The 26,752-nt window shown below is 34.3% G+C and overlaps 2 protein-coding genes across 5 annotated transcripts; both read right to left on the minus strand.

Moving 5' to 3' along the window:
- Positions 1-921: 921 nt before the first annotated feature.
- On the minus strand, positions 922-19,811 carry cdc14b (cell division cycle 14B). Of its 4 annotated transcripts, none has more exons than XM_028457660.1 (16): positions 19,569-19,811; positions 18,621-18,711; positions 14,987-15,062; positions 13,942-14,034; positions 13,766-13,842; positions 12,940-13,006; positions 12,713-12,863; positions 12,398-12,628; positions 12,196-12,334; positions 11,124-11,289; positions 10,928-11,025; positions 4,501-4,548; positions 4,325-4,429; positions 3,453-3,585; positions 1,491-1,556; positions 922-1,409 (listed from the first exon to the last, which is right to left on the minus strand). In XM_028457660.1, exons 1-15 carry the CDS (start codon positions 19,660-19,662, stop codon positions 1,533-1,535), a joined length of 1,593 nt encoding a protein of 530 aa, XP_028313461.1. In that variant the 5' UTR covers positions 19,663-19,811; the 3' UTR covers positions 922-1,409; positions 1,491-1,532. The 4 variants fall into 4 exon arrangements, with proteins under 4 accessions (XP_028313461.1, XP_028313462.1, XP_028313463.1 ...); XM_028457661.1 differs by lacking the exon at positions 19,569-19,811 and adding an exon at positions 18,884-19,148; XM_028457662.1 differs by lacking the exon at positions 3,453-3,585 and having other exon boundaries at positions 19,569-19,662.
- A 1,974-nt stretch (positions 19,812-21,785) lies between these two features.
- prxl2c (peroxiredoxin like 2C) lies at positions 21,786-25,067 on the minus strand. The gene is given in 7 exon segments (XM_028456883.1): positions 21,786-22,166; positions 22,237-22,261; positions 22,263-22,372; positions 22,473-22,578; positions 22,784-22,837; positions 24,702-24,721; positions 25,031-25,067. Coding segments are annotated over 7 exon segments (483 nt in total). The 3' UTR covers positions 21,786-22,035.
- Positions 25,068-26,752: the final 1,685 nt, after the last annotated feature.

Raw genomic sequence — 26,752 nt, forward strand, 5'->3', positions numbered from 1 at the left:
GGTTGGATGGTCCAAATTTAGAAGGAAACTGTTGGTTGGATCAGTCTGCACATGGTTCAAGACTTGGTTTATGATGACGGGAAAAACTTAAAACTGGATTTCCACTGGATGCGTAACATCTGTGCTCTGCTGTCTGTCTCCTTGTTTATATCAGACATAAAATGGGTTTAAAGTGACCAGAAAAGGTGGTCAAACGTTTAAAAACCTCAGGGATACGGCCTTAAGGGAGGAGACATTACACTAGATCACTGGTCCTCAACCTTTTCAGCCCACGACCCCCAAAATAAAGGTCCCAGAGAGCGGGGACCCCCACTGTAGCTGAAGGTGGTTGAACACAGACATGAACATTGAAGAACAGTCATGTGGAGACAGGACCATCTATAAGGGGGAATAAAGGAGAGATTTTTGGGGTCCATCCATAAAGTCAGTAAAATGATGGTCCATTGTTCTATGAATCTGTGATAACCACATTTATTTATTCATCTGAATAATATCCACTGTTATCCAGGAACGTTTATTATTATTATAGTCATCTTAAAGATGGAAATCCTTGTTTTAATAAAATTGGTTAAAAGTGACCAGAAAAGGGGGTTAATTGGGATTTTTAAAACCACAGAAATTGGTTAAAAGTTGCAAATTAGAGTACCCAAAAACAGACAGAAAAAGTGGCAAAAAAAGGTTCAAAGGGTCAATATTGGCTTAAAAGTAGGAACAATTAGTTTAAACTGGCAAATAATGGGCATGACAAATTGCCAATTGTGGTTAAAATGGCAAAACTAAGCATGAAATATGATTAAAAGAAGTTCAGTGACAATAATGGGTCAAAATATGACATTAGGTGGAAAGGGTTTATAAGTGCTGAAAATGTCTTGAAAGTGGAAAAAAATTGCAGAAAAGACATTGAAATGTGATGAAGTGTCGGAAATGGGAGAAATGTAGCAAAAATACATTAAAAGGGTCAAAAATATGGCAAGAAAAAGTGATGAAAATCGGTTAAAATATGGTGAGTTTGGTGTAGTTGTAGAAAATGAGCAAAAATGGGCTGAAGCAACTTTCAAGCAACATTTTCAACCATTTTCTTTGAACAAATGATCTTGGATGTATTGATCCATGAGGTCTAAACTACGTCTTTATCTGATTTAAAAAATGTTTAGTAATATAATGTGTATAATGAAAGTGTTTATGGAAATTGACACATTGACTTTAATGGAAACGTATCAGCTCTGTTGTTGCTACGCATCCAGTGGAAATATTGGATAAGTGCCACATGATTAAAGTTCCTACTTTAAAAAAAAAAAGGCGTACGTTACATTTCTTTTAAAAAATACCAAAAATATAGACATGATTATCCAATCCCAAAGGTCCAGGCTTAGCGAAGGAGAGGAGCTCTAGCTTTAGGTAAGATGTGACTGAAACACAGAAAAAAAAACATGTTTTAATACACATTCCACACGTGATTTAAAAACTTTAAAATAGTAATAAAACGTTACCATAATCTGGAAAGTCGAGCTGCTCTCGCTGAGTTGAGAGCTTTACGTCCTCTGAACGTGACACGCCTATAGCGTGGAGGGGAAAAAAAACACGATTAGCTGAACAGGAAGTGGAAGACGATGATTAATTTAAAGTTCCCACAGTGACCAGCTCTGCCCAGAGAAGCTACAACCAGTCATTTTATATCCATGCAAGGAAGGAAAGGAGCAGCAGGAGTGGTAGTGGTGAGACCCAGGAAGGGAAAGATGGAGAAACATTCTGTAGATTAAAAGGATGGACTTCTGAGACGTAGAGGAAGTAACGAGCATCAGGATTTTTAGCTGGATTCACACATTATTCAGATGCAAATACGCAGCAGTTTGATCTCAGTGGGACGCAGATTTTAGCAATTTCAACATTAATGCTCCGAACCTTGGCCGCCGCCCTCTGGAACTCACTCCCTCAACATATCATGAATGCTGACTCATTACAGAACTTTAAAACACTCCTTTTTAAACTTGCTTATCCTTAAACTTTCTTTTACTTTCATTGTCATTTCTTTTTTCTTCTCTTCAAGTGACTGAGTCCCTAAAAAAGCACTATATAAAATTGATGTATTATTATTATCATTAATGTGGCCTGGTTCGAAATCCATGTAAATAATAGAGAATGTAAGACGGAGACGATATCCAAGCAATAAATGACAAATATCAGTCCCTGCAGGATTTACACTTTCAAATTACTTCATTTTCTGACCAATATTTGTGTAACTTTGATGGGAATTTTGTGGAAAAATTTGTGAAAGATTGCAGACTAAAAAAATAAACCTTGAAAAATTTGTATTAAAATTTTATTTTAGAAAATTTAAAATTTTAAAAGTGTTTAGACAATTTAAGATTGTAAAAAAAATATTTTAAAAGATTGAGGAAATTTTAGATTTTACTTTTTTTTTTAGAAAGTTTCCAATTTTATTTTATTTTTTTGAAAGTTTCCAATTTTATTTTTTTGAAAATTTTTGATTTTACAAATGTTTGAAAATAAGATTTTACAAATGTTTGAAAATAAGATTTTACAAATGTTTGAAAATAAGATTTTACAAATGTTTGAAAATAAGATTTTACAAATGTTTGAAAATAAGATTTTACAAATGTTTGAAAATAAGATTTTACAAATGTTTGAAAATAAGATTTTACAAATGTTTGAAAATAAGATTTTACAAATGTTTGAAAATAAGATTTTACAAATGTTTGAAAATAAGATTTTACAAATGTTTGAAAATAAGATTTTACAAATGTTTGAAAATAAGATTTTACAAATGTTTGAAAATAAGATTTTACAAATGTTTGAAAATAAGATTTTACAAATGTTTGAAAATAAGATTTTACAAATGTTTGAAAATAAGATTTTACAAATGTTTGAAAATAAGATTTTACAAATGTTTGAAAATAAGATTTTACAAATGTTTGAAAATAAGATTTTACAAATGTTTGAAAATAAGATTTTACAAATTTTAAATAAATTGTTTAATCTAATATTAAACAATTAAAAAATGTGTTCCCTCAAATTTGTGATTAAAAATAAATAAAATGTTTTTAAGAGTATACAATTCGATAATGCCATAGAACCAAAAAATAAAGCTGCACTTGTTCTCCTTTTTATATTAAACACAATGTGGAGCTGCATCATGTGATGTAAGCATGGGAAATATATATTATATAAATAAATATTGTAGAGTTTAATTGAATTTATGTATTTTGAAGGACTGAGACATCTACCGTAATTAAGGCAATATTTCATGTTCTCACTGTCATCTTTACTTTCTTTTGTGGGCCACAATGGACGCTCTTAAGGGCCGGATTTCGCCCCCGTACCTTGAGTTTGACACTCTAATAACTCTAATGTTAATAAATGTTTAAGTTTAGGTGTGTGTGAATCCAGCTGAAGTTTCCAAACGGCTCCAGGACGGTTTGGGTAACGCTAACCTTTAAGCGAACATGTGCCATGTTAAAGTTGAGCGTGCTGGTGTCATGTGACTGGCAGCCCATTGGCTCTCTGTGGTCAGCCATGACATGTAAGTTGTTTAGAGAACTGACCAGTCTGCTGTGGTACAGGACGCTGTAGATAGAATAATGGATCAATCAATCAATGAGTGGCTATAGCACCTCAGGGCAGGTTCACTTAGAGAATAACAATAATCCAGTAGCGACGCACACCTGCTAACGAGCACATCATCACTTCATCCACACCGTGATGTGCTTATTGTTGGAAAATAATTTGTGTAAAATGAATTCAATGTGATGATGAATTAGCTATTGTTATATCCTTGTTTTCATAATGGTACAGACGATTAAAAGTAGTAAATAAACTGGTGCAGCCCTTAAACACACTAAATGACAGAAAAATACACAAAATTAAGAGATGCATGAAATGATAACAAAAAAATATGCAAAATGAAACATATGAAAATATGCACAAATATAAATCATAAAAATAAAATATATACAAAACAACAAAAATGACTCAGAAATACAGAAAAATAAATAACCAAAAAAAAGATAATACAAAATAAAACAATAAATACACAAAAATGACTATCACAGAAAATTCCAACAGAAATACATAAAATGACTTCAAAAACATGAAACCACAAAAACAGAATGACAAGAAATTTTAAAAAACAAATACAAAAATAAATACACAAACAGCAGATACATGAAATAAAAACAAACATCTACAAATATAGAAACATAAAAATAGAAATACAAGAATATACAACAACAAAAACACACAAATTTTTGTGTTGTTTAATGGATGAACAAAAATAAGAAGCCGATTTCTAAATGGATCCACATACCTTCCTCCCACTCCATTGGTGGGCAGTGACGTTCTTGTCCTCTTGCTGCTCTCTAATTGGTCAGAGAGGGTAAAGGGGCGGACCCCAGTCCTGCACTCTTCATCCCTACAGAGGAGATCAATGCTCTCATCTTCCTCAGCAGATATTTAAATGTGTGTGTGGTGTTAATACTCTACCTCATGGTTTGTGATGAGGACCTGGTGTGTATTTTATTCTCCTCCAGTCTGTAAACACAAAACATGGACATATTAACGTCTACATTTGAATATTCAATACATGAAATCATTCAGGCAGAATAGCAGAATAGTGCATGTGATGAGTAGGAGAGTGAGAAACAGTGAACATGTGATTAGTGCGTGTAGAGCAGCGAGCAGGCAGGGTTAGTGACCATAAAATATCATCATGTAGGACCTCCGATTTTCTGTGAAAGCGCAAAACAGACGGAAAATAAGAATATGATTTCTATTTTTCTCTTTTTATTTAGAATCAGGCCCCGACATGACATGGAAACGCCTCACATGCACGTTTTAGGACAAAATCGCACATTTACACACCATTTTTTACTGTAAAATGGGTGATTCCATGTCTAGAAAGAACAGAAAAACCAACAAATTTATCAAATTCTGTCCATAATCCTGTTCAAAATATCACACTACGTGTTACGGTTTGATTAGGGATCATGTTATCCTGTGAATGCAGAGCTTCATCTTTGTTTTTAATGCGTTGGTTCACATTATTTTAATATGAAAAGGCTCTGGTGCTGAGGGTGTTTTAGCTGAACTGGTGATCAGTTTATCTGGTGACAGAAGCATTAAATCTTTCCTGTTGGCTAAGGCAGAAGTTCTCAACCTTGGGGTCAGGACCCCATTTGGAGTCGCGAAACACTGGGAGGGGGTCACCAAGAAAATTTTTTGATGCATTTTTGCTACATTACTCCCATTTCTGACACTTTACATTAATTTCAATGCATTTTGTTTCCACACATTTCTTCCATTTTTAAGACTTTTTCAGATCTTATAAACCCTTTCTACCACTTTTTTCACCTAATGTTGCATATTTTCATCCATTATTGTCACTTTTAATCTTTTTTCACCACTTATAATTCTTATCTTTGCCAATTTAACCACGCTCACCATTTGTCATTCCCATTATTTGCCAGTTTAAACTAATTGTTCTAATATTGACAATTTGAACCCTTAACATTTTTCATGTCCATTTTTGCCCACTCTATTTTAACCAATTTCTGTGGTTTTTAAAATCCCATTTTACCACCTTTTACAAAATTTTTGGTCACTTTTAACCCATTTTTATTTCTGATGAAAACGTAACGTAATCTGGTGTGGGTTCTGAGTCATCACAAGCATATAAATTGTCTCTATTAACCCCATTCATCATGTTTGGTATGATTTCAGGAAGATTAATAGTAAGTAGAATAATCTAAATAGGAAAGTGTAACGTGAGAAACTGAAAATCGGAGGCTCTAATCATGATGTTCTTGTCTGACTGAGTTACATTTAACAGTTGGGACTGAAGATAACGAAAACACCAGCAAAGCGTAGATATGTGACCATTAAAGAGTAAAACGAAAATGTCTGCGGTGCAAAATCATTACAGTGACCCTGACAGGGCGGGAGCCACTGATGATGATGCTTTTTAAAAGCCAAAGCTCGTTACTTATCAGCTAAAACCTTAATTGGGGTTCAGAATTAAACAGAGATCGGGGGGCTCACCTACAGCGTTTTCAGTTAGAGCTCCAGCAGGGGGGCAGGACAGGGTGTTTTTTGGGGGCCTCATTGAAATCCTAACCCGTCTATACAGAAATGCACGACGGAAGAGGGGAAGCCATACACAATCCACCACAGGGCAAGGCTACACAGGGACCAGAGCAACATGGCTACCAGTAGCAGCCGTCTGCAAGGAGGACAAATCCAACAAGAGAAACAAACAGAAAAACCAGACAAAGGGGCGGGGCATCAACCAAGCCGCTGGTGTTCTGCTTTTCCATTGTGACTGAGTTAGACTGAGGTTTGCATTCACCAGGACCAGGAAATGATGGGTTTTCAATTAAATCAGACTTTTGCAAGAATGATATCTCGATATAAGAAGAATTACAGTTTAAATTTTGTTTTTTGTCATTGTAAAGTTCTTCTTTTAATAGCTTGGATAGAGGCACAATATTTAGAGAAATTAAAATTATTACAAACTATTCTTGCATCTTTAGAAAACCAGATTTCAAATATTGTTTGATTTCTAAAAGCTTTTAAAAAAGTGGAAAAACTGTTTGCGATGGAGACCTGAGTGTGTGATGCATGTTCTGATCCAGTCACATGCAAATGAAAAACAACCAGAGGTCTGAGTCGATAACCCCCTGCCCCGACCCCCCCAAAATGAACCATGTTAGACACAAAGATCAAACACGACACAACGACACGTACATGCGTGCATGAGGGGGTTTGTCTGCAAGGCCATGCACCAAAAAGCAGAAAAAGTGTAAGAAAAGACCTCAATAGCTATTCTTCTCACGGTCTTAAGAGTTAACATGCACTTTTATGTTGAATATTAAGAAATAGTCAACACTGAGGCTGGAAATTAGAAATACAGCATGAATACAACATTGTAAGGAAGCTTTTCTGCCTCTATGAACTCCAGAGAGGAATAAAACACTAGAACACATTGTATTACTTAAAGGGATACTCCACGGTTTTTACAAGTTTGGTCTGAAACCTTTGAAATGTCCTTATTAGTAGATCTATGTCTAACAAAACATTATTATAATGCACCATTAATTAACTTTAAAAAATGGGACTACTTTACAGTTTTAGAGCCTGTGTTTGGAAAATATCTGTAACCGCAGGGGGCAACAGTTCCAACTCTGAGGTTTGGTAGTAGACAATGAAGCAGAGAAGAAAAGCTCTCCTAAGGGACCTTTACTCTCCCTTAAACAGTGCGCTGACACACTCAGGTGGCTGAAGTTAGCAAGAAAATCACGGACTGTTGAATGACTCCCACCCAAAAGGATTTCAATCTTCAAGGTTTGTGTGTCTTCAACAGTCCGTAATTAATCGCTAACTTTAGCCACCAGAGCGTGTCAGCGCACTGTTTCAGCCATGACATCATCAATCATGTGATTTCAAGATGGAGGAACACAGGCTCTAAAACTGTGAAGTAGTCCCATTTTTAAAAGGTAATTAAATAAATATAGTGCATAATAATGTGATTTGTTACTCATAAATCTACAGTACATTTCAAAGATTTTTTATCGAACTTGTAAAAACAGTTTAGGATCGCTTTAAAGCTGCTCTAGATGATCATTTTTTATTAAAGGCATAGTGTGACCCCATAGATCAATAAATCCAAGAATAATTTGCTCAAAAAAAAAAAAAAGAAGTAAAAGGATGAAAATGCTGATCAAAAGTTTGTTTTGCTCTTCCACGTTGTTTGTTACATTGCATTGTGGGATGTGGAGTCCTGTAGACGGATGCATAGAAGTGTTTTTACTTCATTTTTACTGTTAATTTCTTGTGTTTGCTATATAAAATCCAATGCATTATTATTAGTATTATGGGGCACCGATTGTAAAGTTACACATGCTAAAATAAACAGCAACTTTTTGCAACATGTAGCAACAAACCATGTAAAAAAAAAAAAGTATGTGAATTATTTTATGTTACTTTTGACCAGAGTATTTTATTTGTATTTGTGAAAATTGTGATATTTTTTCCTCTCATGAAAATATGTCAACGTTAAATATTAAATCAAAATCAGAATGTTTAATAATAAATCTAATTGTTAAATCTAAATGTTAGATTTAAATATGATTATTAAATTTAAATATGATTATTAAATTTAAATATGATTATTAAATTTAAATATGATTATTAAATTTAAATATGATTATTAAATTTAAATATTAATTCTAAATGTTATATTTAAATCTAAATGTTAAATCTAACTGTTATTTTTAAATATAAATGTTAAACATTAAATATAAATGTTAAACATTAAATATAAATGTTAAACATTAAATGCTAAATGTTAAATGTTGCTCTTCCACGTTGTTGGAAGTTTGGTGCATTGCATTGTGGGATGCATAGATGTGTTTTTACTGTGATTTCTTGTGTTTCCTAGTTTGTTCTCAGTATTCCAACTCTTTGTTTCAGATCTTTCCATTTAAGCCCCAAAATATACATCAACTATTGTTTTGCTACAACATTCAGTCCATGGAAACACCCGGAATAAAACTTTTCCCACTTTGTCAATAAACCGAGTGGTTTCAGAAGAGATTAAAACAAACTTTCAAGAGGAAATTTCAACCGTTTACATCTGTTTTATTTTCTGGAGCAAATGATCTTTAATTTAATGATTTATAAGACCTACACTGTCTTTATCCAGCTGCTTTAAGAAGCTAATTTGGAGCTGCAATGTTTGAACGGGCTGCTTTTGAAACCTATGAGGGAGAACCGAGCTAAGATGTTTCTAATAAACATTTTATTTAAGTCAGCATTGCATTGCAAGCAAAGCTCTGACACTGAATTCAACTGATTCACATTTATTTTATAAACTATGAATAGTTGAACAATCAGTGCTGTTCTGTTATCAAATGCAAACTACCTCCACCAGGCAGGGCACGAGCGTGTGTAAATAAATATTATTCATCAGTTATATTATATTAATAATATCCCATTATAGTGATCCAGGGAAAGAGCAAAAGGAGAGAGAAAAACAAACACATCAGCCACTGTCTGAGCCATACCACTCACTGCCATGGCAACCGTTACTATGGGTGGAGGATGTCTGCCAGACAGGAAGTGACGTACACTTACCTCCATCATACAAAACCTCACTTCCTCCTCTCTCTCTCTCTGCCTCTCTCTATCTTTTGAAGGGCAGGCAGCACAATGGCCACACTGCCCCCATGAGGCTGCAGCAGAACATTACCACCTGCCTGACACAGGACGACACAAGCCAAAGCCACATGGGTTCACTGGCAAGGCCCACGTCCACAGTCCACACCTACAGGTACTACCGGTGCTCACACACTGACTGATGAAGACACATTAAAGTTTAACCATTCAGAAATGGTCAAAATTTCTTAAATTATGTACGGCCTCTGTTTAATTCACACTTTAGAAGAGCAATCTTTTCTTTATTTAAAATCAAGCCCCAACATGACATGCATGTTCTGGGACAATATCACACATTTACGTGCTGTTTTTCACTGGAAAACAGGTAATTGAATGTCTACATAGTGTAACAAACGGACAAATATGTCCATAATAATAATCCCGTTCAAAACCTCTCGGTTCGATTAGCGATTGTATTATCCTGTGACTGAAAATGAACACAAAGCTTTCACAAAACAGCATCATCATGTTGGGCCTCCAATTTTCTGTCAACGCGAAAAAGGGACAAACAAAAAACAGAATTGACGTTCTGGAACGGAGAGCAAATGTTTTTATGTCTCTCTTTATTTAAAATCAGGCCCCAACCTGACACAGAAATGCCTCATATGCATGTTTTTGGACAAAATCACACATTTATACAATATTTACAACTGTAAAATGGATGATTGAATGTCTAGAAACTGTGAAAAACGAACAAATTTGTCAATTTCCAGGCCATAATCTCTTTCAAAGACTCATGCTACATGTTAAGGTTCGATTAGCGATCATGTTATCCTGTGACTGAAAATGAACGCAGAGCTTCATCTGAAGTGTGTTTTTAATGCGTTGGTTGAGATTATTGTGACTGAATTCAAATGTGAAAAGGCTCTGGTGCAAAGACAGGGTTAGCTGATGGTGTATTAGCTGAACTGGTGATCAGATTATCTGGTGACACATCGCCAGCAGAAACATCTTGAATCTCACGCTGTGCGGAATATTGTGCTAAACATGAGGCTGATTCTACGGTTAGCTCTGAGTAACGGTTTTATAAACAATATTTTAGGATCATATCACACATTTTTGTGGGATTGTTCTGGTTAAACTGGTGGCTGAGGGTTAGCTGTGTGGCTAACGTTGTTTTTGCATAATTTTAGCATAACCACCATGTTTTAGTAAATCATTTCAATCATAAAATGTAAAATGAATTACAGTAGTTTACTTTTTTAGCCAGGGAAGTCATTTAAACAGGGAAAGATGATGAAACAAAATTGAAACATTCACTTTCAGAATTTGGGAACTTTTGAAACAGAAAATGGGAGGCCCTCCTGTGCTTTTTTAAAATCTTCTACATTATAAAGATAATTAGTTTCCCACAGAGTAAACGTGTCCTTTCTGCTCCGTGCTCTGATAATCACCTGCTATCTTTTAACCTTGGCCTCTGTTTGCTCTCAGTTAATGCTGCGGTTGCAACGCTCTGTTTGCTTTAACCCATAAAAAGCGCTCTAACTCGGTGCAGAGCTGCGACTGGTGCACAACAGCTGACATTTTTCAGTTGCAACATCTCACGACCCTTGAGTTTTTAAACTTTTGCATTTTTGCAACTAAAATGGTGAAAACACCAAAAATGTGTGCTTTAAAAAACACAAGTTGATGTAAATGTTGTGAAAGATTAGGAAAGAGAAAATATATATATATATATATATATGAGTTGCAGACTTACGATAAAGAACCAGTGGATGATCTGGCCTGCCTCTTGCTCTTAAGTGCTCGTAATTTGTCTCCCTGTGTAAGTCCATTTCGTTCTTCTTCATCGTTGTACTAGAAATAAGAAAATTAGTTTTTTTTTTAAAACAGGGAACAGAAATGATTTCACTACAAACAAATCAATCGTATTTTATTGTATCGCTCCAACCTACCAGTGTCACGTCCTCTTTTTTGGACGTCCTGTTTTTGTTGCTCCCGTTGATGGTGATGTCGTCCACTCCCGATAGGATCCTGGTTACGGCCATCTTCCCGTTTCCTCTCTCGTTTAGCTTCTTCCCTCTGAAAACGTCTCCCTCTGCCCACAGATTATTCTGCTTCCTGATGTTCAGGGTTTTAAAAAAAGCACAGAAGAAACTGTTTAGCTCTCTTTGCAAAAAATCCTCTGCATTCAGACATTAAATAATCTAAAAAGCATTTCCACAGTGGATTTCTTTATGACACTAAATCAGACATGAGCAAGTGATTAACCAGGGGGCCACATACAGCCCTCTGTCTGATTTTAGTCTGACAAAAGGACTACAAAACACAAAAATACACAAAAGGACAACTAAAATAGAGAAAATTACAGATAAATACATAAAAGGACAACACAAAATTAAAAAAAAATACACAAAAGGAAAACAAATATCCACAAAGAGACAACAAAATAAGAGAATAATACAGGAAAACACTTAAAAGAACAACACACAATATCCATAAGAAAACAACAGAGGATATTACTTAAAAATATGCAAAAGAACAACAAGAATACACATGCGGAACAAAAAAACTAAAAAATTACTACAAATACATTTAAGATTACAGAAATATACAAAAAAAAAAGATGACAGAATTATAGAAAAATACTTAAAAGAAAATTGAGATAAATAAACAAGAGGATAACAACAATACACAAGAAAACCACAAAAACAGACAAAAGGACAAAAAATATCCATAAAAAGACAACAAACAGAGAATATTACAGAAAATACACAAAAGAACAACAAAAATAATACACATAAAGAAAACAAATAAGATTACAGAAATATGCACAAAAAAAAAATATATATATATAGATATAAATAAATACACAAAAGGACAAGAATAATAAAGAAGAGGAAAACAAGTACACAAAGTGATTCCAGAAAATATATACAAAGAAAAACACAAAAATGACAACAAATGACCCTCGGATCCAATAAACATTTTGAACAATGCAAAAGTAAAACTTTAAGGAACACTAACTCTTCTACAAAGTTCTGTTGAGGCCCAATGATGGACCCGGGCCTACAGATCCGTATCCAGGCGATGGCCTCAGCAGCCGTCAGTCGGTAGTGTTTCATCATGTAGCAGCCAATCAGAGTGCCCGTCCGTCCCAGGCCGGCTGGAGGAAGAGGAAGAGCAGTGAGTGTTCCCACCAACCCGTAGCTCGTAGCTAAATCGTTACCTTTGCAGTGCACGGCGATGGCTCCCTCAGCGCTCTCACAGATGCTGATGAACTTCCTGAGGATGGCGTCGCTGGGCGTGCTCCCGTCCACAAAGAACAGGTCGTAGTGATCAAAGCCGGCCTCTGTGAAGCGCCGGGCGTCGTACATCTTCTTATTGAGCCTGATGATGGTGGTGATGTTGTGTTTCCTGAAGTACGCCGTGTAAGCCTCAGGGGCGTGCAGAGGGTAGCCTGATGAAGGGGAGAAATAAACGGGAGTTAAAGCTGCGTCAGTCACACACACACTGACCTCAGAATAACAACGACCAGCGTTACCGTTCTCTATTTTGCTCTTAGGGTGAGGACCACTGAAGGCCAGGAACTTCCCAGGTATGATCCAGTTCAGGTCCCCGTTCTCCGCTCGCTCGTAGTGCTCGTACTCCTCCACGTCAAAGTTAGAGAAGTCCAGCCAGCCGTACTGCAGAGCCTGGAGGACATTTAAATAAACAGTTTACATACAGGACGTGTTCAGCTTTAGACAAAGGAAAAGAAACGTTACAGACTTTGTCCACAGCCTGAAGACAGTCCAGGATGTTCAGGTTGAACATGCACGTTCCAAACGAGGCGTCTCTGTAAAAAAACAACAACAAAGCAAATATTTACAAGGTTATTTTCATGTCTTATTTAAATTGATGTCAGCATTTAGAATAATGACCAATCTAACACAAAAGTATAAAGGGTTTGTGTCTTTTTGTTGTCATTGTTTTTCTGTAATTCTCTGTGTTTTGTGTGTATTTGGAGTCATTTTGTACATTTTTGATGTTTTATATATTTTCCAGCATTTTTTGCTTATGTTTGTTGTCTGTTGTTATTTTGAATATTTTCCTGTCATTCAATGTTTCTGTTGTGGCTTTGTGTGTATTTGTAGTCATTTTGTATTTTTTTTTTTTAATGTTGATTTGTATATTTTTCAATCATTTTGGTTTATTTTTCCTCTAATTTTCTCTGTATTTTGAGTCATTCTGTGTATCTTGTGTTTTTGGAGTCGTTTTGTGTATTTAAGAAAAATAAATCTGTAACTGTGTTTTTGTTGTGGCTTTGTGTCTATTTGGAGTCAATTTGTGTATTTTAGTTTATTTCCTCCTTATTTTCTGTGTTTTTAATGTTATTTTGCATATTCGTGTTAACTTTTCTGTCATTTCTGTTTATAGATGCTGTTGTTTTGTCTGTATGTCATTTTGGGTGTTATAAGTTATGAGTCCCTTTATTTATTGTAAGCCTTCTAATTATATTCATATTGACTATTAACTAAAAGGGTTTAAATTTTATTTTTCATTTCCAGAACAGTTTGTGACTTCTTCTCTTATAGACATTGATTTAAGGCGTTACCTGAAAGGAATATACGATGAATTTCTTGACACCAGCAAACTGTAGGCTACCTCTGGCAACATATTTAGATGCATTACCTTTAAAAAAAAAAAAAAAAAAAAAACATGGAAAATGCATCACTTATGTAATTGTTCCAATCTAGAAAAATGAATGAAACAATAAAATGTTTTACTTACCGCATATGATCCTATTAGATAGGCAGCGTTAGCTTGTTTTTTCTGATCTCCACATGTATAAAATATGATTTTCTTCCTTGAGATTGTGATGGACTGAAACAAAAAGAAGAAAAGAACGATTAAAGCTTGACTTTATTAGATTATTATGTAAGAATGCACAAAGAAAGGTACAATAAAAGGACAGCAAAATGTACCTAACAGAAAAGAGAAGACACAATATGACAACCAAACACACTAAGAAAATACTCAAAAATTACAGAAAAAATGTACAAAATGACAGAAGACATAAAATGAAAACAGAAATACAAAAAATGACATCCAAAACACATAAATGCACAAAATGATTCAAAGAAAAACTCTAAGTGACAAAAAACACATAAATTACAACAAAAATACACAAAATGACAAACAAATACATGCACAAAAATAGGGAAACAGAAAAAGAATACACAAAATGATGAAACACTGAAATACGCAAAATTGCTTCTAAAACACACATAAATGCACAAAATGGTTTGAACCCCCCCACAAAGTGACAACAAAACAACACAAATACCAAAATTACCAAACACAAAAATTGCTTCAAAGATGCACAAAATGACAACTAAATACACACAAATTATACAAAAATGACAGATTTTTTTTTTTTTTTTTACAAAATAATGGAACACAGAAATACACAAAACGACTTAAAAAAAATCCCCCACAAAATGGAAACAAAACGACATACTGTAAATACAAAAAATTACAGAAAACTAACCACAAAATACAGAAAAATAACCACAATATACGAAAAAATGAGCACAAACACACACAGACTCTTTGAATGAGTGATGAAAGAACATGTGATGTTATAACCTGAACTCGCTGACCTCTCAGATAAAGTACAAAGTTACTGTCACAACTCCACAAACACTAACTTTCAGCAATACTAATCAAACACTCAGTTGGCTGGAGTGTATCTTCCTACTATGAATAAACAAACCTAGACATTATTGACCACTTCTTCATTACAGTGCAGTGTCAGAATACAGTTTCTCTTTACCTTGAGCTTCTTTGTCAGTTTGCAACTGAAGCGATAAAACATGGCCAGGTTGAGGGGTCCAAAGTCTGCATAAAAGCTGAAATTAAAAAGAAATCATAAATGACGAGCGATTGTGTCAGAGTTTCTATTTGTTTAACCTGTTTTACGTCTGAAAAGGACTTACATAATAAAAGTGAATGTGTGTCAGACAGAGTATTTAATTAAAGCAAAGGGAGGAGGACATTTAGTACAGATTAAAGGTCACAGTTATATCATTCAGGAACAAAGTTTACAGCCCGATGAATCAATCTTGTGCTTAATTATAAGTTTCATAGTAACAGAGTTAAAAATACAGCATGTAAACTGATCCTAATATAGCTACAAAACTAAAAACAGAACAAAAAGTCATTTATAACATTATTTGGATCAAATTATTCACATTTTTTAAATTCAAAATTTAGGATTTTCTATTTTAATGCTGTTTGTTAAATACAAAACAATAATCCTTAAAAAGATTTAGGATTCAGAGGTTAAAGAAATAATAACTTGACTTGTTTAAATTTGGTCCCAAGTGTAAAAATGTGTTATTAATGCTAATACAAGCACTCACAATTTATTACGTACTTTATATCGACAGGATGATTTACTGTTAGAATGAACCTAGAAAATCTATTATTCATACAAATACTAGGTGGAGATAAGCTGTTTTTAATTATTCTTTCTTCATAGTTTACCAAAGTTAAATAATTTCAAACATAAGGCGCACCTGATTATAAGGCACAGTGTCGATTTTTGAGAAAATTAAAGGATTTTAAGTGCGCTTTATAGTCCGAAAAATACGGGTATAAAAAATGTTGAAAAATGACTAAATAAGTTGAAAAACAGGCATTTTTTTTAAATCAAAGAAAGTTTAAAAAGCTACAAAATGTTGAGATGAGTCGAAATAGCTGGAAAAATCTAGTTGAACAGACATTGAAAAATGTTTAAATAGATCAAAACAATCTAAATCAACCTGTAAAAAGTGAATGAGGTTGAGAAAAAGAGGGAAAGAAGTTGGTAAGAGCTGGAAAAAGGTTTTAAAAAAGTTGAAATGAATCTAGTCCACACAGTAGAACCACCAGTATAAAACTATTAAAAACAACACAGCCACTAAAATACAAAGTATAAACATAATAACCAGTGAAAACCCCAGTACCAACAGTAAAACAAGTGAATAATGGACTTAGGTTATTGCTTCCTCCAATCAGGGGGCGGGGACAGGTGGCTCATTAAAACGAAAGGTTGCGATATTAAATCGTCATAAGATCTATAATCGATGGTACGAGTGGTAACGCATGGAGTGAATATTTATACTATCTAGTGTGAACGCGCTACATACTAATTTTGAAGTCATATTTAAAATGAGTAGTACGTTAGTATGACATTTACAACACAGCTCATGTCCAAATGTGTCAGTCGCTTCCAGAAAATGTAGCCATGCTATTATTGTGTAAAAAAAAAACATGTTCATACCTGAAATCAGGGCTGTGCCAAATATTCTCAAAACTTGTTATGCAAAGTTAATGCACAAATTATTTATTTAAAAAATGTCATGATGACATGCTTTGGTTTTAATTTTAGACTGGCATGAATTGTCAGTCTCTGTGTTTGTGTTCTATTTTCAGAGTGACACTTATAGCACTATAAAGCTTCTGGAGATGATCTAAAGATAGAGTGTAGCCCTCATAGATCAATAAAATCTAAGATCACTTACTCAAAAAGAAATGAAAAAGGCTGAAATTTCTGCTTTAAAGTTTGTTTTAATCTCCACTGTAAACACTTACTTATGGAAAGGTTTCCTGCATTGCATTGTGGGATGTGGAGTCCTGTAGACAGATGTGATTTATTGTGTTTCTTCTCCAGACGAGGAGGACAGTGATTGGTTGACTGTGTTTTTGTTCTCGTTTAAGAGACATTTAATAAAGTAAGCCCATAAATCAGACATAGGCAACTGGCGGCCCGGGGGCCACATGCGGCTCTCGGTCTAATTTTGTGCGGCCCCCAAAGTAAATGTACAAAATGACAGAAAATTACACAAAACAAGAGCAAGGATACATTAAAAAATACAGAGACATTGCAGGAAAATACAGTAGAAGACAAGATAAAAACACAGAAAAAACTCAAAAAATGAACAAAAAACTACAGTAATACAAAAAATTACAACAAAAGTCCACAAAAAGACAAGAAAAACACAAATAATGACTCCGCAAACCCACATACTAACAAACAAGCAAAACGACCACAGAAATATTAAAGAAAACTTGCAAAATGACAGAAACAAATACACAATATGACTCCAAAAACCACATATTTTACAGGAAAAATACGCAAAAGGACAACAGAAATGAAAAAAAAAACAACAAACATACACAGAATGACAGAAAAACTATTTGTTCTTACCTGTATTAATGCTTAGATCACTCATTATTTTAAATGCTGACATGAGTGTTGATCATGTGACCCTCCAATCAAACAAACACCTTTTTTTCGGCCCTGCTGTAATAAAAGTTGCCTACCTCTGCTATAGATAAACATCCGCCATTTTTTGCTGCAACTTTCAGTGAAAACACCAGAATAATGTTGGGAAGTCACTTTGGACAAACACAATAAATCACAGTGTGAATGAAATAAAAACACTTCTATGCATCCATTTACAGGACTCCACATCCCACAATGCAATGCAGGAAACTTTTCCAACAATATCAATAACAGAGTTTACAATGGTGATAAAAACTAACTTTTAAGCTGCAATTTAAACTTTTTTTTATATATAAGCAAATTATAGTAGATTTATTGATCTATGGCAGAGGTGTCAAACTAATTTTAGTTCTGGGACCAAATACAGACCAGATAGATCAGATCACAAGTGGGCGGGAAAACAAACACTTTCAACATTAATGTGCCTAAGTTTGCACTTCCAGTCATACATTAGACATTAAGTATGGCAGGCATTACGGATACGTTTAACGTACCCATAGCCACTGCCTTTTTTATTTAATTTGGGGGAGATTTTTGGTGAATAATTTGAGAAAAATTGCATGGATTTTGGAAGAATTTAGAGTTCTTTCAACAACAATTTACAACTGAATTATTAAGTAATTTACACAAGAATTCATGTTTTCTTTTCTGTCATTTTTACTTTTATGCTCTGATGGGCTAGATTTGGCCCCTGGGCCTTGAGTTTGACACGTGATCTATAAGGTCTATATTTTATTATGTCTTTATCTGATAAAACATTAAAGGGCTAGGATTAAATTAGTTTACACTTCTTCCTACTCCTTTTGCACATGTAAATTGAGAGATTTAAGTGTTTGTGGATCAAATCAATGGTCTATTTCTGCTGTTGTAATTATGATTATTTTTTAAACTATTTTTCTGTTATCATTTTACATGTTTGAAATAAAGACATCAATCAAAACACGTCCAGCAGCTTTAACGTCACCGGTTTTTGTCTTTCCTTTTCCAAACCATCAAATTGTATCGTTTCATGAACTCTTTGTGTCAAGATACTATCGTCCCACCCTAATAAACATGTGTTTTATTGCAGCCAGGAGGGCAAAGAGCACTGAAACAGATCCTGGTTTAAATACCAACTGTATTTAACATTTAAACTCACTTTTCATACGCCAGCTCCTCATCAATGCAGAAACAGTGTCTCTCAGGGTTACTTTTGATCTTCTGCTGAAGTATGGCAAAGTACAGTTGATCTGAGGAAGAGGAGGAAGGAGGGGGAAGGCCACACACAGACAGAAAGAGGCGGTTACTTTTTCATTTTGTTGTTTTTCCCACACATTACTACCTTTATAAAATACTTTACTTCAAACCCAGCTGTAACTGTTTGTTTAGCATACAATTCCAACCCCTTTTGTGTAGACTTACCGTTGATAAACTCGATACATCGTGTGGAAACATCGTCCGCGGTCATCTTGCACACACTTTTAAACATGATGTCATGCAGAGGTCAGTTTTAGCAACGGGCTGGTGCATGCGAAATGAGAGTGAATGGCGTAAAAAAAAGTGCTCACAACAAGTAAAATCGATCGATTGATTTGTATTTGGATTAGTTTACACGGCTGACTGCGTTAAAAGTGGAGGAAGTCACACTAGTGGAGGTAGAGTCTCAATACAAGTGCGCACTCTGCGTAAAAAGAATGTATTTGGCTCCTCCCAGCCCCGCCCCGCCACACGCTATTGGTTACGAGAGAACTGGTGTAGCATCTGATTGGAGAAATACCGCGTCAGTCAGGATGTGCTCCGCCCTGTTCAGTTTTAAAGTTCTACAAATAGGACATGTGATTGGCCCGGGGGGCAACGGTCCGTTAGCCAATCAGAAGCCTGGGGAGCCGTCCGTCCCGCCCACTGACATGATTTAGGATGAACTGGAATCAGGAAACGATGTTAGTCAAGCTACGAAGAGGCGGAATTTTAGCTTTTATGGCTCTCCTTGATCCGCAGCCACAGTCACATAATATCAATAATGCCCTGATGCAACGTTACAGTTACACCATGAATGTTATTATTTGCGTATATGAGCGTTAATAGCATGTTGTTGTTTTTTTTATACCTGTAATCTGGATGTAAACATCGGACCGTGGCTCCGCCTCCGAGCGCCTCTTCTTCCTCGCTTCGTTCCGTCTCCGCTCGCTTTTGCGCTTCATTTCCTCCTTGTTAACGTTAGTGTTAGCATTAGCAGGGCATGTCGCAGAGTCAGGGCTCTGTTAACGGAGCTAGAGACAGATAGAGAGCAGTATCGGACTCCTCCAGCCTCTCTCTCTATGTGCTGCTGGCTGCAGTGACGTCACTGAACAGGGGCAGGTTTCTTCTGAATCCCCTCCAAAGTGACGTATCAGGGTGGGATGTCAAATAGACACATTATTAACAATCTTTATTAACAGTGTATAAATAACCCAGGACATTAATTGTAATAATTAGACTATAATAATAAGACACAAGTGTCAAATTGAAGCCCCAGGGGCCCAAATCAGGCCTTTCATCCTAGTGGTTCTCATCCTTTTCAGCCCCGCGACCCCCAAAATAAAGGTCCCAGGGAGCGGGGACCCCCACTGTAGCTGAAGGTGGTTGAACACAGACATGAACATTGAACAACAGTCATGTGGAGACAGGACCATCTATAAGGGGGAATAAAGGGGAGAGATTTTTGGGGTCCATCCATAAAGTCAGTAAAATGATGGTCCATTGTTCTATGAATCTGTGATAACCACATTTATTTATTCATCTGAATAATATCCACTGTTATCCAGGAACGTTTATTATTATTATAGTCATCTTAAAGATGGAAATGATTGTTTTAATCAGAAATAAAATGAATAAATAAGTGACTAAAAATAATAGAAAAGGGGGTGAAATTGGATTTTAAAAAACCACATTATTTGGTTAAATACTGCAATTTAGAGTGGGCAAAAACAGACAGAAAAAGTGGTAAAAATGTTTCAAAGTGTCAATATTGGCTTATAAGTGGCAGAAAAAAGTAGGAACAATTAGAAAAACTGGAAAATAATGGGCATGAAAAGTCATGAATGTGATTAAATTGGCAAAAATAATCATGAAATGTGGTGAAAAGAGGTTAAAAGTGACAATAATGGGTCAACATATGTGACATTAGGTGGAAAAGTGGTGGAAAGGATTTATAAGTGCAGAAAATATCTGGGAAGTGGAAAAATATGCAGAAAAGGCATTGACATTTAATGGAGAAGTGTCAGAAATGTAGCAAAAATGCATTAAAAGGAGCAAAACTATGGCAAGAAAAAGTGATGAAAATAGGTTAAAGTATGGCAAGTTGGGTGTAGTTGCAGAAAAATGGTAAAATAAGCAAAACTGAGCTCAAATTGTTTAAAAAATATTCGTAGTTTTCTCAAGGAATCTGGTGACTCTCTCCCAGTGTCTCCCACTGACCCTAAGCGTGAGAAACTTTTTGGATCCAGGAACCACTTAATTGTTTTTTACACTTTTTAATACCCATTGAGACAGCCCCTGCTTTAAAGCATCCAATGTTGCCCACAGCAGAAAGTAAAAATGACAGAAAACAATAATTATTGTGTAATAACTAAATAATTCAGTTGTAGATATCTCAGCCCCTCCAAATTCAATGAAACTCCACAATATTTACAAGGGATTAATATTTACCTGTACCTTTACTGCATTACATGACTGTAGTCATAAGTTGCCAAAAGAACTCACCCCAAAACACACAAAATGACTCCAAAAACACATACAATTACAATAAAAACCCACAAGATGAGAAAAAATAACACAACACATAAAAACTCCAAAAACTCAAAGTCAAAACAAAAATTTACAAGACGATAAAAAAAACATACAAAAATAATTACAGAAAAAAAATAAAAATAAAGCTAAAAAAATACACAACACAGAAAATTATGCCAAAATATACAAAAGGTCAAAAGTAAAAACTCCAAAAACACATCAAATCACAACAAAAACCCACAAGATCAGAAAAAATACATACCAAATTAATTTTTTAAAAAGCTAAATAAAAACAAAATAACACAACACACAAAATTATGCCAAAATATACAAAAGGGCAACAGAAATGACTCCAAAAACACACAAAATCACAACAAAAACCCACAAGACGAGAAAAAATAAATATACATAATTATATATATATATATATATATATATATATATATATATATATATATATATATATATATATATATAAGCTCTAAAGCCAAAATGCACAACACCCAAAAACACAAACTTTTTTATTAATTCCTGTGTTAATTCTTAGATTGGTAATTATTCTATTTATGCTAACATGAAAGTTGATCATGTGACCCTCAGATCAGATACAAATAGTAAAAGTCTTTGTCTGTGTACAGAGAGCACATGTACAATCAGGGAGAACATGTAAACTCTGCTCGGAAAGACAAGGGTTGATCAGAAGCAACAGCAGAAAAATAAAATGTGCATTATAACTTTTGGTCTCCAACCTTTCCAAAGCAGGAACGGCCCCTAACGTTTCATAACTGTCAGTTTGAGCTAAAAATCTACACGTGAATTATTTTTGGTTTATCACTGAAATCTACACTTTGTTGAACTCCAGCGAGCTGAAGGAGTCCATTTATGGGCATGTGGTCCAGACGGTTTGTATCCAGGTGGTAAAAATGAACTTCAGGTCCTAAAGAAACAGAAAAAGAACACATTACAAAAAGTGTAAAAATATAGAATGAAAGAAATGTCAACATTACCAGGTCCTATGATGATGGCCCCCCCCCTGCTGGTGTAAGTCACCCTGGAAGTCAAAGACAGGGCTGCTCATGGCCCTCCACACGCTCTTTAATTGGCCCCAAAACACACCAGACTTCACATGAGGACTTGATCGTGCTGAGTACACACACACACACACACACACACACACGTGCACATATCAAGTTACATAAAAAAAAACAAAAAAAAACATTGAACTTTGTAGAAATAGTTTTACCAGTGTCTGTATATCTCTCCTCTCTCTTCATACCAAGCTTTTGATAAATTTTCCGTTCTGGATCCACGTATATTTCATATGGAAAACCAGTCAATGCACAGAATGTCTGAAAGAAATGTTTGTATTTATTTATTCTTTGTTTCTGATACGATTGTCGACTTTTAATAGTGAAAATTACATAATTAAATAAAGCAGTTAAAAAGAATAAAAATAAACATAAAGATACAAATGGAAAAATTAAGGTCTAAAGAAAATAAATCATATTTATTTATGATATAAAGACCCTGTGAGTGCGTTAAAGCAACAGTTACCTCTATATGTTGATGAGCTGACTGACCAATAACAACCAGTTTAATGTCAGCGTCCTGCAAGAAAAATACATTAATGTAGGATTTAAGAGCTTTTATTTCATTTTGATTGGAACGTCCTACAACAGACAGACGGAGGAGTGATGGGACAGACAGACAGACAGACAGACAGACAGACACACAGACACACAGACAGACAGACAGACAGTTAATTACAATTAGTAAGCAAAGTTTGTTTGTTTGTTGTTGCAGTTCTTACATTTTCATTCCTTATTCCACAGTACATATGGTTTGGTCAAAATGTGTACATCATAAATGTGTGTAATCATTACCACTGTTCATTGGTTTATCAATAACTTGATTTATAGGCTACTAACGCTGACTAAAAACAGGATTTTTAAACTCAAGTAAAATAAAATAAAACACCAATATGATTTTCAACAATTCAAAGATCTTTATTTGTCATTATGTGCGGTACATGATTAAATAATGTACCCAAGTTCTGTATTAAAGCACCAATAATATACATATAATATATACAAAATAATACAAATGTGCATTACAAAGATGAAACCAGAAACATATGCCTTGATTTTAAACGCCAAAAACAAAGTCATCATGTCAGTATTTACATTCATGCCATTCAACATGTCAGTTTCCCTCCAGGTGCTTTAATAAATCTCAGTGTGTCAACATGTATTTAGCACAATATAGCTTTGCTTAATACACCAACCCAGACTTGGGCAACATCCCCCCCCCCAAAGTAAATGCACAAAACAACTCTAAAAACGTACAAAATAACAGAAGAAATGCATAAGGACAATAATATGCAACAAAATGACTCCAAAACACAAGACCACAACAAAATACACAGAATGACAGAAAAAATATTCAAAGCCAGAACCAAAAATAGCCACAATGACTCCAAATACACACCAAAGATTACTCCAAAACACAAGACAACAAAAAATGCACAAAGATAAAAGACAAAATATACAAAGATAACAGAATATACATTTTACATGTACAAATATATAAAACGAGTATAAAGTAGCCAACAAAAACCTTATCCTTTCATCTAAACCAGTGATTGCCCTTTACTGTTGTGTGTTTAATGTCAATAGCTTTATGAGGACACATACAGTTTCTGAATAAGTATATGAAATTACTCATTAAAATAAAAACATAACTGTTTTAAAGTATGTTCAAGTACCCCTAGGGCAGAGGTAGGAAACTTTTATTACAGCAGGGCCACAAAAATATGTTTGTTTGATCGAAGGGTCACATGATCAACATTCATGTCAGCATTAGAATAACGAGCGATCTGACCCATTATACAGAAAGAACAAGAGTTTTTTCATAATTTTGTGTTTGTCATTCTGTGTATGTTTGTTGTTGTCTTATTCGTTGTGAGGCATTTTGTGCATTTCTGTTGTCCTTTGTGCATTTTTCCTGTAAAACTTATGTTTTTTGGGAGTCATATTGTGTATTTATGCTGCCCATTTTGCATTTTTTGAGTGATTTTTGTGTGTATTTCTGTTGTCGTTTTGCTTGTTTGTGAGTACAGTGGATTTGCAGAGTCATTTTTTCGTGTTTTTGTGTACTTTTGTTCTCATTTTCTGTAATTTTGTATATTTTTCTGAGTAATTTTTTGTAATAATGTCATCGTTTTGTTCATTTTGTAGTAGTTTTTGTGTTTTTGGAGTATTTTTTAGTATATTTTCCTGCAGTGTTGTGATTGTTTGTATTTTTTTTTTTAAACGTATTCTCACTCTTGATTTGTGTATTTTTCTGTCATTTTGTACCCCGGGCCCACCAGTTACCTATGTCTGTCCTATAGGGTACGTGTACCCCTGATTGGGAACCACTGATCTAAACCATTACCTGTACATTCTAACAGGTTGATGTGTGTTAAACCTACCTCCAGTACTTCTCTGGGACCTTACTCAGATCATCCACATACTCCTTACAGCTGTAGCACAGGAAGTTTCTGCACACCATACAGTACATACAGTATTAACATCACATGTATCATCTTGTTTTTAAACACAGTCATTCCTTTCCTCTGCTTTCATTCAACAAACGACAGATCAGGATCAGAGCAGTGATGAACAGATGATCATCAGCTCCATCCCACTGAACCTGAACATTTCATCATCACAAACTAAATCACAGATTCATTAGAGAAATTAAAGCAGTTTTTTTTTTCCTACCCGAACGAAAACTATGACCGATTTCCTGTCTTCATACAAGACTTTAAACGGAGCAGAGACGCCGTGTCGGTCATATATTAAACACTCTTCTACTTCTTTAGGTGAACATCGACATGAATCCCGGTTTGCGGTTGTTTTGTAGATTATTTGTCGCGTTATTATGGTTTGAAAGTGTTTTCAGCCATTTTTCACACTGACGCGTCTGAACTCGAAGCGCTATTTAAGGTCAAAAGAGATGGAAACTCACGCCCATGCGCAGAAGGAGACACACGCACGCACAGAAGGAACAGAGAGGCATTTGTTGAAGGTTCATGTAAAAAAAAAAAAAAAAAATGCAATTATTTAGGTCTCAAATATTTATTTATTTTTTCCTATTTGAACACTTTTTTCTTTGAAAACAATTATTTTTCATTTATATTGAAAGTGAAGTGATTTCTTTTACGATGGATAATTTTATTGTATTTTATTTTTTGATTGAATAATAAAGACAAAATCCATTTTTTAAATTTTTTTTTATTGAACAAGTACAGATACCAACAAAAGGCACCTTTCACATCAATACAGATAATTATAGATAAAGTTGAAAGACAAAACAAACAAAAAGTAGGCTAAAACAATGTACTTACAAACAAACAACAGGTTGGTCTATTGAAAAAGTTTTTTTCATAAATTAAACAAGTTTAGAGGGCGAGGCATTTCTGCCATGAAGAAGAGGTAAAGAACTAGCAAAATTGGTAATGTTTGGCTTAGAATAAATAAAGTAATTTAAACGTGTATAAATATGGAGGTAGATTTGTGTATTTAATAAAAAGTTTAATCTAAAAAAGTTGACTTCAATTAAAAAAAGTTTACTTAAAAAAAACTACATCTTAATAAAAAAAAAAGAGTTTACTTAATCAGAGAAAAAAAAAAAAAGTGGTCAAATGCAAAAAAAATCAAAAAAAAAAACAAAAAACTGAGACCCAAATAATTGCATTTGAACACAAACATTTATTTTTGATTGAGGAAATCTTTTTTTGTATTTGGGCCATATTATGGGTAGTGCATTTGTGTCTTTATTATTCAATAAAAAAAAAAAAATCAATAAAAAGACAATTTTGTAACACTTTACTTGATGTTTTATTCATAAGGCTGACATCATGCTGTCATTATGAATAAGGCTGTCATTAAGTGTCGTTTGCTAAATTATGACACCTTTGGAGCTATGTTGGTGTTTTTTGGGTTAGGTTGGGTTCAGACTAATGACATGTCATTTCATAATAATGACAGCATAATGTCAGCCTTATGTATAAAACTTCCAGTTGTTTACTGTATACAAGGGAACCGTGACAACATTTATTACTAAATATAAACGTGTGGGGTGAAAGTAATTAGTAACTTTTACTTTGAGTATCAGTACTTGAGCTATGAGTATTTTATGTACAAAATTACTTGTACTTGAGTAAAATTTCAATCAAGTAGCAGTTGTTGTGTTTATTATTCAATCAAAAAATATGACTTCATTAAAAATAAATATTTTTTGTCAAAGAAAATAAGTGTTCAAATGTAATTTTTTAGGTCTCAATTTTTTTATTGCATTTGAACACTTATTTTCTTTGATTGAAAATATTGATTTTTGATTGAAGGAAGCTTTTTCATTAAAAATGTTTTATTTTTGAATTGGAGTAAGTAAACTACTTTTCATTGAATTTTTATTCTCATTGAAGTAAAACAATTTTTTTTAATTTAAAATGTGTTTTTTTCGATTGAAAATATGTTT

This window comes from Gouania willdenowi, chromosome 9 (genome assembly GCF_900634775.1).
Source record: "Gouania willdenowi chromosome 9, fGouWil2.1, whole genome shotgun sequence".
Lineage (NCBI taxonomy): Eukaryota > Metazoa > Chordata > Actinopteri > Blenniiformes > Gobiesocidae > Gouania > Gouania willdenowi.

Bases quoted from the DNA above. Each gene is read 5' to 3' on its own strand.
- cdc14b (XM_028457660.1), bottom strand. From the start codon at position 19,662: ATGAAGCGCAAAAGCGAGCGGAGACGGAACGAAGCGAGGAAGAAGAGG. The intron at 11,026-11,123 runs GTAGGTTGGAGC...TCTTATTTCTAG, and splicing joins AAAAAGAGGACGTGACACTG to TACAACGATGAAGAAGAACG. The intron at 4,549-10,927 runs GTAAGTCTGCAA...TTGTGTTTACAG, and splicing joins TCATCCACTGGTTCTTTATC to ACTGGAGGAGAATAAAATAC.